The following is a 13056-nucleotide window of genomic DNA, read 5'->3' on the forward strand; positions in this document are numbered from 1 at the left end:
GTTAATTTTATTATACAGAGTTTTCTCGCAGGAAGTCCAGCGAAGGCGATCATACCGAAAGTCAAACATTCAGAACGGAACTGTCAAAGGCAAATCAGAAAATCTTCAACGGCAATTTATAATTGTCACCTTTTATTTAGCAGCGATTCTTTTGATCTCAGCTTTACCTCATATCGCTGTTCAGTTTGTCTGGCTTTACGCAGAGCTTTCCGAAGAAGGGTTATATTATATATTCATGGCTTTACGAGTTCGAGATTTGTTGCTATTTCTCAAGGTAGCGCTCGATGCCTTCATATACGCTTGGCGATTGCCATCATATCGTAAAGCCTTAAAAAGGTCGATAAACTATTCAAAGCGTGGTAGTAAATCTTCGGTTGAAATAAAAGCGTGAGTTGAGCAAAGGTGGAAAAAATATATTTCGTCATATTGTGAAAAAATAATAGAAAAAAAAAAACGAAGTAAAATATAACAAACGGCTTTTAGAAAGCAGTTGTTGCTTTTTTCTTAAGGGGCCTGTGCAAATTGTTAAATTAAACCGGAGAACCGCCTTTTGTAGAAACATCAGCGGGAAGTGAAAACAAAATTATTTTTCGATCACTTTGATCGGTTGAGGACTCGAAAATTATCAATTTACTACAGTATAACTTTCAAAAGACTGTCTCACGTTTGGACGACGCTTGGAACAATTAACTTAGTCTGCAATTTATGTCAGAACGATTCTTGATAAATAATTCAGTAACAAAATAGGAAATAAATTATCATCAGAAACTCCAGTAATGTTGTCAGATTGTCAAGTGTCATTAGTTTTGGACCAACCATATTTGTGATGAACACGCTGGTTTATTGACTCGCGATAAGTCGGATTCCAATTTATTTTCCCGCTGTTGCCAAATGCGTCATTTCTGTAATACTCGTCTTGTGCGCCGGATTTGCATCTTTTTCAAAAGTGGAATTCTGCAATCTTTTTCATGCTGTGTGGTAGTACAAATTGCTCAGTTGAACGAGAGATCAAAACCATAGCTCTTAGCGACATGCGTACGAACGAAGTGCACTTCGGTAATCATTTGCATACACCTTCAATTCTTAAAAAAAAAGAGGGGACAACGCTTTTCTTTTTAATGTGAACGAGATAGACAAAAGTTATGCAACGTCAGTTCGATCTTACTGTTTTATCAATTCGATTATTAGAACAATTCTAATTAATGCACATAATGATTTTGGGAAATTGGTGTTACCGACACAGATGTCAATTTAACCATTTTAACCGAAACAGACCTGAGGTGATCAAAATTAATTTCCTGTGCTTTCCACAACCTGAAATTCCATTTCATTTGAGTACACCCGTCGGCAAGATAAGCAATGAATTTTACACCAAACCTAAGTGGCGAAAAAGAGAGGAAAGAAAATTGGTGAATTTCGTGCTTTTTTTAATTACGGAGGGTCCACTTACCCTCTTGCTGCATCTAAAAGCATTGTGTGATCCAATCTTTTTCTTTTTTTTAATCCTGGAATACTATGTAAGAAATGAACCTTTTCTTGCAGTTAATTCTTCATAGCTTGACAAATGAACGCTTCAAACAGTGTTTGGAGCACTTAGATACCCGTGACAGTTAGGTGACATTGTCATTTCCTGACGCAACAACCAAAGGGTAACAGGTTGATCTTTTGCGACAACTCGACGGCAAAGACCATTTCTAGCCATTAATCTTACTTCCGTGCTCTTGTTTCTCGATCTATTAGCCTCTTTATCACGAGGAAAGTAAAGCAAGTCAAATATGGAAACGAAGCCCGAGGGACAATTGGACTCATACATGAAGAACGGAAACAAAATCAAACAAATTGTCTGAAAACTGTCTTGGTCTTGGGTCCGCTAAAGTCTTCAAGCTGAATGCTAAAAATTTAACCTGCACCTTTGGAACGCGCAATAAAGTTTGTATGGAGAAAGGAGGCTGTAATTTTAAGGTGGAAGGACAAGAATGGGACTATAGTAATTAGCTATTGCTGTTGTGGTTGCCTGCCCGTTATTGTTATTGTAATTTAAGCGTGTTCTATGTTGTATGTATTGTTGGCAAAGCTAATAAACTCAATGAAATTAAATTAAATTAACAACATATGTGTTAATTATGGATTAGATCCCTTAAAAAAGCCAATCTGGGAATGGTACCAAAATGTATCTCTTAAGAGATTTACTTTACTATATTTACTATATCCCCAGTGACTTATAACTAATTACTTGCTAATTGCCTTCGACGCTGAAAATAATCGAAAGAATTTCTTTATTTTTTTAGAGGAAGGTTTAAAGATACATTACGTAAAAGCAATTGGAATATGGAATGGGTGATTGCGTAGCGTGCGAACAAACTGTTTAAAACATACCTTCACCCAAGTTAACTTTACAGTTTCTATTTTTCAAAGGAATATATCATACCGAACGTATGGGCATTCCTTTTATTTAGGACCTGTAAATGGATTTGCCTTGAAAATTATCTATTGCTCGCTTATCTTTAAGGATCTAGATTTTTAACAAAAAAACAGGTCCTAAAAACGTGATGTTATGGGTAGCAGCACTTTAATTACGCGCAATGATCCCACAAGTATCATCGCACTTAAAATAACCGATTCGATATGTTTGTTATTCAGGTGGCCTTTCTAAAATAGGTAATTGAATTAAGAGGTATATAAGAAAAATAAAATGATAAGCTATCTTCAAGGCATGCTTAGCGCCAGTGGAAAAAATTTGCAATGGGTGCACAAATCTTTGAAAAATGAACTTACGTTAAGATGAAATGCATGCAATGTGGAAACTAAATCACGTGAATCAACAAAGAAGGAATTTCGATCAAATGCCGTCGCAGCCACTCACTTTTGGGCAAAACAAAAATCATCGCACTTTATTCTATTAACTGGAGGGAGGAGTGGGTGTAGGTGGAGGGTTTATGTGCTAGACCTTGCATTTTGCATTCTGCAGATTGTTATTATAACAGCATCCCCTGGCTGCCACTGAGCGGTCAGGACAACATTGTTGTGTATCAAGGGAGAAAACACTAGAGAAACCGCAGCACCCCTAAAAGAAAAAGAAAAGAAACATTGAGTTGTGAACGATTCAAAAAATTACTCAGCTTGACAAGTTCTGCAAATTTTTCAACTCAATTTGTAAGGCGATACTTGGGATGTGGTGGTGCTGGTGATTAGGGGGAAGGGTTGGGGAGATTTAAAAGATCCATTTGAACGGGATGTTCCAAATTTCATCAAATCTGATTGGCATCCTTCCCCTCCCTGTCGAAAAGCTAAGGTCCACGAAATCCCTTCATTCGAATGCATTGACGTCACGATTTCATTTTTGAGTAGGGGTCTAAGATTCTTCTTTGCATCTTGCCTTTTGATATTTTTTTCCTATTATACCACTGAACTCAGTAATATTTTCTACATAATCTTTTGTTTGTTTGTTTGTTTGTTTTTTACGTATTTACGGCTATTCGTTTACTTCTATGTTTATTTTGTAATTACCTATCGGATATCAAAGACCAGCAAAGTTGTAAAAACAATAAGTTCACCATGTTTTGACAATGAAAGCAGTGTTGCCATGTTTACCTCTCTAGAAGGGTCAAATGACACCTGGCCACAGCAACGCGGGGACCTGATACCCGGTGGTCTGTAGGTGATCTGTCGAGCACAGCACAACTGATTGGATGGGTAATATGGTGTCAGACCACAACAGCTCATTGCCACGTTCGAACTAGGCTTGGAATAAAGGTTTGAACCACAGCATACCTTCGTCAAAATACGAAGAAAATTTTAATCACTGCGACAGCAAAGGAAAAGTTATGAATCTCAACAATAGAATTCAGCTTCTTACTAAATACTTCAGCTGAGAATGTAACTGATCGATGATTTTAAAAAACATCGATCACTGAGGTGGATAGAACACTAGGAAACAAAGAGCATTCCAGGCCGCGAAAATCGGGTCGATTAATTCGATAAAGGAAGTTGTTTGTTGTTGGCTAGCATTGTAATGTGAAATATTAAACGAGTTCGTCATAAAAAAAACCGTTTTGTTCCGTTAGTTCACAAGCTTGGGAGGCTATAAACAAGTGATACTCAGTTATATGCACCTATAACGCAGCTTCAGTGTTCACAATGTGGAATTGACGAATTCTTTATGACGAGTGCTAGTCTTTTTCAGGCTCTCGGTTGGTAAAACGGTGCGAAGTAAATGGACAGCGGAGGAGTGAAACAGCGGGGGAGATATGGGTCGGTTACGCGGAACAACCCAACGGTCTCCCTCGTTTTTTCTCTGTGTAGTTACCAGCGCGCCATTTACAGTCGCACTTCGTATAACTGACGGAACGCCTGGAATAAGTAAGACTAGTGTGTGATGGCTGTGAAAGAGAAATGTCATTTTCAGATCCCGACGACTACTCTTCAGCAGGCAGTTAACAGCAATTGCAGAATTTGTACAAAGTAATATCATTATCGGTAGCCGATCATAAGACCGACGCATTTCACTTAAACACTATCAAGCTCCCTCTTTTAATTTGTTTCCTTGAATATTTTTAATTGTTTTCATATTTGCTTCGTTTTACCTACCCTATGTCTGCGATCATATGCGACACTTCCACAGCAAGCGGTTGATGTTCCTGTTGGTTTCAGTATCACTCTTCGGTTGCAACAGAGATGTGTGGCTCTGTTATATGTCTTTGGACTGGAAAACGATCTGGAAGGGAGCAATAGTGCTGAATATACTGTAAGCAGACCCTAACAGGTCTTGATAACTTATAAATTGCGTCAAAATTATGTCATTCTACGGTAAGGTAAATGAAAGAGTTTTAACCCGGAAAAGCTGGCATGGCACCGTTATAAGAAGCCCTGGGGTTCCCACTACAAAGAAAGGCACTCACCCACAGCATCCAAGTCTAGAAGGAAAGGGATCCGATGAGCTGATTATTTTACCATAGCAACACTTCTGCCTTGAGGAGTCAAAAACCGCCCTGCCACAGCAAGCATGTGAGTTTGAACGCTTGCCACGCAACTGGCCACTACAGCATAGGAAGCTCTTTGGATCATATGAAGTACTTCCACAGCAAGCCCTATGAGCAGGCGATTGCTTTGCTACGACGTTTCGATTGCAGCAGAGTTGATTTGCAGGATTGTATAGCTTGCCGAAGCAGCACGCTTGTTGGCGAGGATCATACAGTTTTGTGGTGCAGCAGCGTTGTTTGCGAGGATCATATGGACTGCTTCCACAGCAAGCCCTATGAGCAGGCGATTGCTTTGCCACGACTTGTCGATTGCAGCAGAGTTGATTTGTTAGATTGTATGGCTTGCTGAAGCAGCAGCGTTGTTGGCGAGGATCATATTGACTGCTTCCACAGCAAGCCCTATGAGCAGGCGATTGCTTTGTTACGACTTTTCGATTGCAGCAGAGTTGATTTGCAGGATTGTATGGGCTGCCGAAGCAGCAGGCCTGTTGGCGAGGATCATACAGTCTTGTGATGCAGCAGCGTTGTTGGCGAGGATCATATGGATTGCCTCCACAGCAAGCCCTATGAGTAGGCAATTGCTTTGTCACGACTTTTCGATTGCAGCAGAGTTGATTTGTTAGATTGTATGGCTTGCTGAAGCAGCAGCGTTGTTGGCGAGGATCATATTGAGTGCTTCCACAGCAAGCTCTATGAGCAGGCGATTGCTTGGCGACGACTTGTCGATTGCAGCAGAGTTGATTTGCAGGATTGTATAGCTTGCCGAAGCAGCACGCTTGTTGGCGAGGATCATACAGTTTTGTGGTGCAGCAGCGTTGTTTGCGAGGATCATATGGGGTGCTTCCACAGCAAGCCCTATGAGCAGGCGATTGCTTTGCCACGACTTGTCGATTGCAGCAGAGTTGATTTGCAAGATTATATAGCTTGCCATAGCAGCACGCTTGTTGACGGGGATCATACAGTTTTGTGGTGCAGCAGCGTTGTTGGCGAGGATCATATGGACTGCTTCCACAGCAAACCCTATGTGTAGGCAATTGCTTTGTCACGACTTGTCGATTGCAGCAGAGTTGATTTGTTAGATTGTATGGCTTGCTGAAGCAGCAGCGTTGTTGGCGAGGATCATATTGACTGCTTCCACAGCAAGCCCTGTGAGCAGGCGATTGCTTTGTTACGACTTTTCGATTACAGCAGAGTTGATTTGCAAGATTGTATGGGCTGCCGAAGCAGCAGGCCTGTTGGCGAGGATCATACAGTCTTGTGATGCAGCAGCGTTGTTGGCGAGGATCATATGGATTGCTTCCACAGCAAGCCCTATGAGTAGGCAATTGCTTTGTCACGACTTTTCGATTGCAGCAGAGTTGATTTGTTAGATTGTATGGCTTGCTGAAGCAGCAGCGTTGTTGGCGAGGATCATATTGAGTGCTTCCACAGCAAGCTCTATGAGCAGGCGATTGCTTGGCGACGACTTGTCGATTGCAGCAGAGTTGATTTGCAAGATTGTATGGGCTGCCGAAGCAGCAGGCCTGTTGGCGAGGATCATACAGTCTTGTGATGCAGCAGCGTTGTTGGCGAGGATCATATGGACTGCTTCCACAGCAAACCCTATGTGTAGGCAATTGCTTTGTCACGACTTGTCGATTGCAGCAGAGTTGATTTGTTAGATTGTATGGCTTGCTGAAGCAGCAGCGTTGTTGGCGAGGATCATATGGATTGCTTCCACAGCAAGCCCTATGAGTAGGCAATTGCTTTGTCACGACTTTTCGATTGCAGCAGAGTTGATTTGTTAGATTGTATGGCTCGCTGAAGCAGCAGCGTTGTTGGCCAGGATCATATTGCGTGCTTCCACAGCAAGCCCTATAAGCAGGCGATTGCTTTACCACGACTTGTCGATTGCAGCAGAGTTGATTTGCAAGATTGTACGGCTTGCCGAAGCAGCAGCGTTGTTGGCGAGGATCATAGGAAGTGCTTCCACAGCAAGCCCTATGAGTAGGCGATTGCCTTGTCACTACTTTTCGATTACAGCAGAATTGATTTGCTCGATTATACGGCGAACCGAAGCAGCACGCTTGATGGCGAGGATCATATGAAGTGCTTCCACAGCAAACCCTATGAGTAGGCGATTGCTTCGTTACTGGTTGAAGGTTGCAGCAGATTTGGTTTCGTGGATCATACAGTCTTATTCCACAGCAAAACTTTCCTGGCTGCCTAAGTTGTACTGTGTTTTTGCAACACAAGTATTTGGATGGGTCGTAAAGGGCGCTTCCACAGCATCGGCTTAAAGCAGCGGATAGTTTTGTCACTGGTCGACGGTTGCAGCAGACTTGTCTCTGAGGATCATACAGTCTCGTCCCACAGCAAAACTTTCCCAGCTGCTTGGGCAGTAGTGTGTTACTGCAGCAGATTTGTAGCCTGGGATGGTAATATCTTGATCCACAGCATACATAACCAGATTTCTTTGAATAAACTCGGTTGAGGCAACAGACGCTTGTTGAAGAATTGTACCGAGCGCTTCCACAACATCGGTACGGTAAGATTGGCGGCGGCGGGAGTCTGGAGGTATGGCCACCTTTAATTAGCAGGGGTCGACATTGTGGCCTCGGCTGACCCGGAGGGCCTATTGGACCCGATGGACCAGACACTTGGCAGTTGATTGCCACAACTTTCATAAATAAGTAAATAAATAAAAAATACATTAATAATGATCCAGTTCAAATAAATCAATTAGAATGAAGTAATTATCGATAGCTTCGAGGCAGTCACTTATATCGAGGGTGTTCGCTACGTTTAGAATTTTAAAGAGGACTGGTCAGTAATGTGATCATCTAGTCACGTGACATCTTATAAATATTATATTAGGCTGAGACTTGACTGTTTTAATAGCGATGATAAGAGCATTTTGATGATATGTTCCCTCGGTGGCGCGCAGCTGTATCGCTCTTGTTGTTACCCTTTGGAGTTTTATTTTCACTTTTCTTTTCGATGCCTGAGGAGTCTTAAATAAATCAACCTGACACCCTGACAACATCAACACGGATAATGGACCAGAAAATCCAAAAGCTTAGACGACCATGAAACACAAATATAAAAATGATATGGGAAGTAATTACACGATGAGACAAAAGGTTATTGCTTTATCATATTGAACTTCACCTCGACGGGCCGCCCCAAACTTTGCCAAACAATAGACTGAAGATGGAGGAGGACTAGTATTAAGAATCTGGAATACTTATGACAACCGAGAATAATCTCTCAGTACGAGTGAGTAACGCCTAAGAGTTAACAAGCAACTCGTTCGAACGTGCATGTGTGGAAACTACAAATATTTAATCACGACCCTTAACCCTATCACTTAAATACTAGCCTTTATAGACCTTTAACCACAAAAATGTTTAAAAGGGAAAGCAGCACACAAACGATTTACGTTTGAGCCACAGAAAAAGGAAGCGATCACTCCCCCCCTTCCTTTTCTAATAAAATAATTAAGGTTGCTTGACAGTGTATGCCCTAAAATAGAAGACAGGCTTCGTTGAAATTTTTGTGGAACATCTTATGTCATCAACGGAAATGAACACTAACTTTTCTCGGTTAGGTGGAAAATGAGGAGTGCGGAGTGCGGAGTGCGGAGTGCGGAGTGCGGAGTGCGGAGTGCGGAGTGCGGAGTGCGGAGAGTGCGGAGTGCGGAGTGCGGAGTGCGGAGTGCGGAGTGCGGAGTGTGGCAAATAGTGAGTGTGGAAAATGTGGTGTCAAAAATGCGGAGTGTGGAAAATGCAGAGTGTGTTTCGGCTTCATCAGGATAAAACTACAAAATACATTATAAGAACTGATTTTCTACTAGACCTTGTCAGAACATATCACGTTCCTACTTGGCGTGTGAACAACAAAACACCCACAAGAATAACGCACAGGATATGATTAAAATCCTGTGCTAGAAGGTGCTTTTGGGGCTTCACAGTTTTAACTTTAAAAACAAAAAGGTAAAAGGTAAACAAAAGAATCAAATGAGCGAAACATTACTCTCAGTTTGTTGTAGCTTAAGCATAGCATTTTTTCACTTTTTTCGAGTGTGAAAAATGCGGAGTGTGAAAAATGCGGAGTGTGAAAAATGCGGAGTGTGAAAAATGCGGAGTGTGGAATATACATAAAATAAAAAGACATAAAAATATATACATGCATAAACATTGTCTTACTTTGGCAATACTGTTATTGTCTGTAAGCTTGTCTTTGGCTAGTTAGCCGTAAATATCATAAATTGGCAGAAAGGCACTCCATTTCCTTTAAGGCGATGCATCATTGAGTTTTCACTACTAAACCGTACATTACATTTTCGTACATTACATATCTTTTTTACAGTAGTGCCGGTTGCTGACCAACACGTTGCTTGGTTTTAAGTCTCGATGTACGACATTATTTGAATGAAGGAAACAGAGACCTTCTGCGACGTCCTTTGCAGCCTTCGGAAAAACAGGCAAGAAATACTCAAAGGCTTCAGTTTCGCCCTCGATGTGGTCAAGAGTGTTTAAAAACTCTAACAAATTCGATATTTGATGGTTGAGGCCGAAGGGTCTAAAATCGTAGCACTCATAATCCATCATTATTGCCACTGGCTTTGAACAAAACGCCGATAAACCTCGCAAGGTTTGGATGGCAGATGCTCTAAAGCATTTTTGCCTCCTTTGCAATGTTCTTTAAGAGAGAATTCCCCTCTCCAAAAAATCGCTTAACAACAACGACTTTACCTTAGGTACGTAGTTGCCTTTCATTACCGATCCAAAGCTTCCCTAACCAATCTCGTCCTTATCTTTCACGTCACTCGACTCAAAACTGGGCAGGTCCTCGAAGTAACCTTTCGAAAGCGATTTAGGCTGAATAAGAGAGATTTTAAAGGCCATTATGGCCCTCTGTGAGTTTGACCACGTGGAGATCAATGCCAACTTGTACTCACCTGTGAATATGAAAATTAAATTGAATCTACCCATGGCTTACAAGTAACGTATTTCGCAAGATTCGCACCATTTAGGTGTTAACGGTAACACCTTTTTGAACGTGACCAAAAATATTTTTCAGACGCTTTCTTTCAATTTATAATATTCACGGCTAACTAGCCAAAGAAAAGCTTACAGGCAATAACAGTATTGCCCAAGTAACACAATTTTATGCATGTATATACTTTTATGTCTTTATTTTATATATATTCTACACTCTGCATTTTTCACACTCGAAAAAAGTGAAAAAATGCTATGCTTAAGCTACAACAGACTGAGAGTAATGTTTCGCTCGTTTGATTCTTTTGTTTACCTTTTACCTTTTTGTTTTTAACGTTAAAACTGCGAAGCTCTAAAAGCACCTTCTAGCACAGGATTTTATTATTCTTGTGTGTGTTTTGTTGCTCACACCCCAAGTAGGAACGTGACATGTTCTGACAAGGTCTAGTATAAAATCAGTTCTTATAATGTATTTTGTAGTTTTATCCTGATCGATGAAGCCGAAACTGGTCTATTGATAAACTCAATACTACAAGACAATTTGCTGTGTGCTGCCCACTATTTTCCACACTCCTCATTTTCCACACTCCTTGTTTTCCACACTGCTCATTTTCCACACTCCGCACTTTCCACACTCCGCACTTTCCATACTCCTCATTTTCCACCTAACCACTTTTCTTAGCCAAAAGTCAACATTATAATCTGACAGGCTTCAGGATATCCGTCTGGAAATCTAAGGGATCAACCTCTTTCTCGCTCTCTTGCGTGCGAGGGTTAACATAAATGAAAATGACAACCAGACCAATATCGTAACCACCCTTTAAAGACTTGAAATACATATTGCACTTCAATTCTGAATAATACGTCCCATTAATTCCTAAGAAAGATGATAAATTTTGAGCTCGGTCCTCATGGGGACTCAGAATTTTTTTCTTTGTCCCGCGCTTGTGATAAGACGAACAAAATCTTTCCCTATTTCTTTACCGAGGTCAAAATTCACCCTTTTTTAATTCTATTTACAAACATGACGCTATTGACATTGCAGATCATAGCAGTATGCAGGACGCGTATCAAATATGAACTTCGTAATGGGCCTTCCTCATCATAGAGTCTTTGTGCCTCAGTGGTTGAACCGGCGCGGAATCCGAAGGTCTGCGGTAATATACCTCATGGGACTCAGAACGCCATCTTTCTCCATTTCATTACCGAGCTCAAAATTTGTTATCTTTCTTATCCTATTTACAGATATGTATTTCTGTTACTACTTTTCACATATTTCTTCTGTTGAAGCAGCTTAGTTTTTCCACTTCCATTTACGTAGGATGTTATGTCGCCAAACAGCCAACGCACTTTCCGGGGTGGGAGAATTGTAGCCTTTCACGAGTTACTAAGACTTAAAATTCCCTGACCATTACATAGCAATATGGCACGAACTTGGAAGTAGAAAAGTTGAAGAGGTTACTTAAAACGATTCAAGAATGAATGCAAGTGTAAAGAAGACTCTGGTACATGCTTTTGCGTATTAGAAAAAACTGGTAATTTTTTTCCACGCACCTGACAATAGAAAAACCACAACAGTTTCAATCCACTGAGACATGTTCTCTAAGCTTGTTACGAAGTACGAGGTCGACTGAAAAAAAATGGAAAGTGGCATCATATGTGGATTATTCTAGAATCACTGATTCGTCTGATTTAAATTAAACAGGCAGACATTTTGTGCGAGTACATTGGTCCAAACGGTTGCTTCAACCGTTGTGGAATTTCCTAACTAAACAATTCTCCAAAATTAATAAAAGTGAACCTCATGTTCTAAAATTTGAATAGGATCCGTCGAAAACATGCCATCCTCTTCAAAGCAAGTCACATAACCCCAAGAAGATTTCAAAACCAAAAAAATGTGGCCAATCAGGTCAAACACCACAGATGTTTAACTTATAGTGATGATTTCTTGATGTTAGAAAAAAAAAAAAAAAAAAAAAGAAAAAAAAAAGAAAAAAAAATCTAACCTACCTGCCTCACACACTGCTTCCAGTCTGCTTCATTGCAGAACACGTCAAGTTAACCTCTTTAAGTATCACAGAGCTGAGTGAAACCTGAGGATATCAGATCACAAATCTTTTAAAGTCACGTTTCAAGCTAAAACATCCTCTAAGTATTAACAGTCATTAGGAAAATCCTGATACGTGCTTACATGAAGGTCAGGAAAATTGTACAACGGAACTACCGAAAACCTCAGCTATCTATAACTCACATTTTATTCTGATTTCTCCAGAAAATGAACAGAAAGATGTCCAGAAATATAACACGCGCTATATTTACCCTGACTTTCGCTGTGTTCTTGCACATTTTGTTGTCTTCTTTTTCAATTTTTTTTTGAGTACTTTTTTTTTGCTGTAGTTGTCTTTCTTCACAATTGTAATCGCGTAAGAAAAATGCTCGAACTTGCGAGTTCCCTCAGACAGGCACTCCCTCTCCCCTCCCCTCCCCCGCCAACCCGCCTGTTTTCCTGTTTTCATAGACCAAAGGTCACGTTTACAGTTTACGTGCATATTTTTATGGTCCCTGTGTCAACTTTGTGACACGCTAAGTTGGAAAAACAACTAAAAGTGCTTCTACATCTACATCTACATATATTTAGTACGCAAAAACTATATACAATAGATGTACAGTATAAATTACAACTTTAGGATCTGCTTTTCATTTTAGGAGGTCGAGGTTTTGTTTTCGACCAGATTTGATTTTACAAACAACGTTTGATCCCGTTTTAGGCAACAATTTTAGAACTGAAAAAGTAAAGCGTCATGTATACATAAAACAGTATGTCACGCTTTACGAATTCAATAAAGAAAAATTAAAATCTTGTCTTACTTTGCCTTTCTGTAGAACTCACACGTCACGTATCAATCTTGGGCTTAATCACGCGTTGCGTAAAAACCGTTTCCTACCCTCTAATCAAGTAGACGTGGGAACTTCAAACCAAAATGGTGTTATTGTTTAGGTGGCAATTCGAAAACGTTCCGATAAATACTTGAAAACATCAAAAATTACTCGTCCGTAACACAGGCAGCCCAAGCTCACTACTAGAAAAGCGGACG

At 40.5% G+C, this 13056-nt stretch overlaps 1 protein-coding gene across 1 annotated transcript; it reads right to left on the reverse strand.

Annotated features, from left to right (window-relative positions):
- Window positions 1-2175: 2175 nt before the first annotated feature.
- On the reverse strand, window positions 2176-12042 carry LOC111331434 (uncharacterized). Its single transcript, XM_088752492.1, has 6 exons — window positions 11972-12042; window positions 11516-11591; window positions 4899-7638; window positions 4588-4714; window positions 3592-3771; window positions 2176-3064 (listed from the first exon to the last, which is right to left on the reverse strand). Exons 2-6 carry the CDS (start codon window positions 11556-11558, stop codon window positions 2942-2944), a joined length of 3213 nt encoding a protein of 1070 aa, XP_088608618.1. The 5' UTR covers window positions 11559-11591; window positions 11972-12042; the 3' UTR covers window positions 2176-2941.
- Between the last annotated feature and the right edge of the window lie 1014 nt (window positions 12043-13056).

Source organism: Stylophora pistillata, chromosome 3 (genome assembly GCF_964205215.1).
Source record: "Stylophora pistillata chromosome 3, jaStyPist1.2, whole genome shotgun sequence".
Lineage (NCBI taxonomy): Eukaryota > Metazoa > Cnidaria > Anthozoa > Scleractinia > Pocilloporidae > Stylophora > Stylophora pistillata.

What these genes read in the sequence shown, in the direction of transcription:
- LOC111331434 (XM_088752492.1), bottom strand. Translation starts at nt 11,558, where the DNA reads ATGTCTCAGTGGATTGAAACTGTTGTGGTTTTTCTATTGTCAG. An exon ending in TGTGGTTTTTCTATTGTCAG is followed by an intron (nt 7,639 to 11,515) that starts GTGCGTGGAAAA and finishes TATTTATGAAAG; the next exon opens with TTGTGGCAATCAACTGCCAA. An exon ending in CATATGATCGCAGACATAGG is followed by an intron (nt 3,772 to 4,587) that starts GTAGGTAAAACG and finishes ATTTTGACGAAG; the next exon opens with GTATGCTGTGGTTCAAACCT.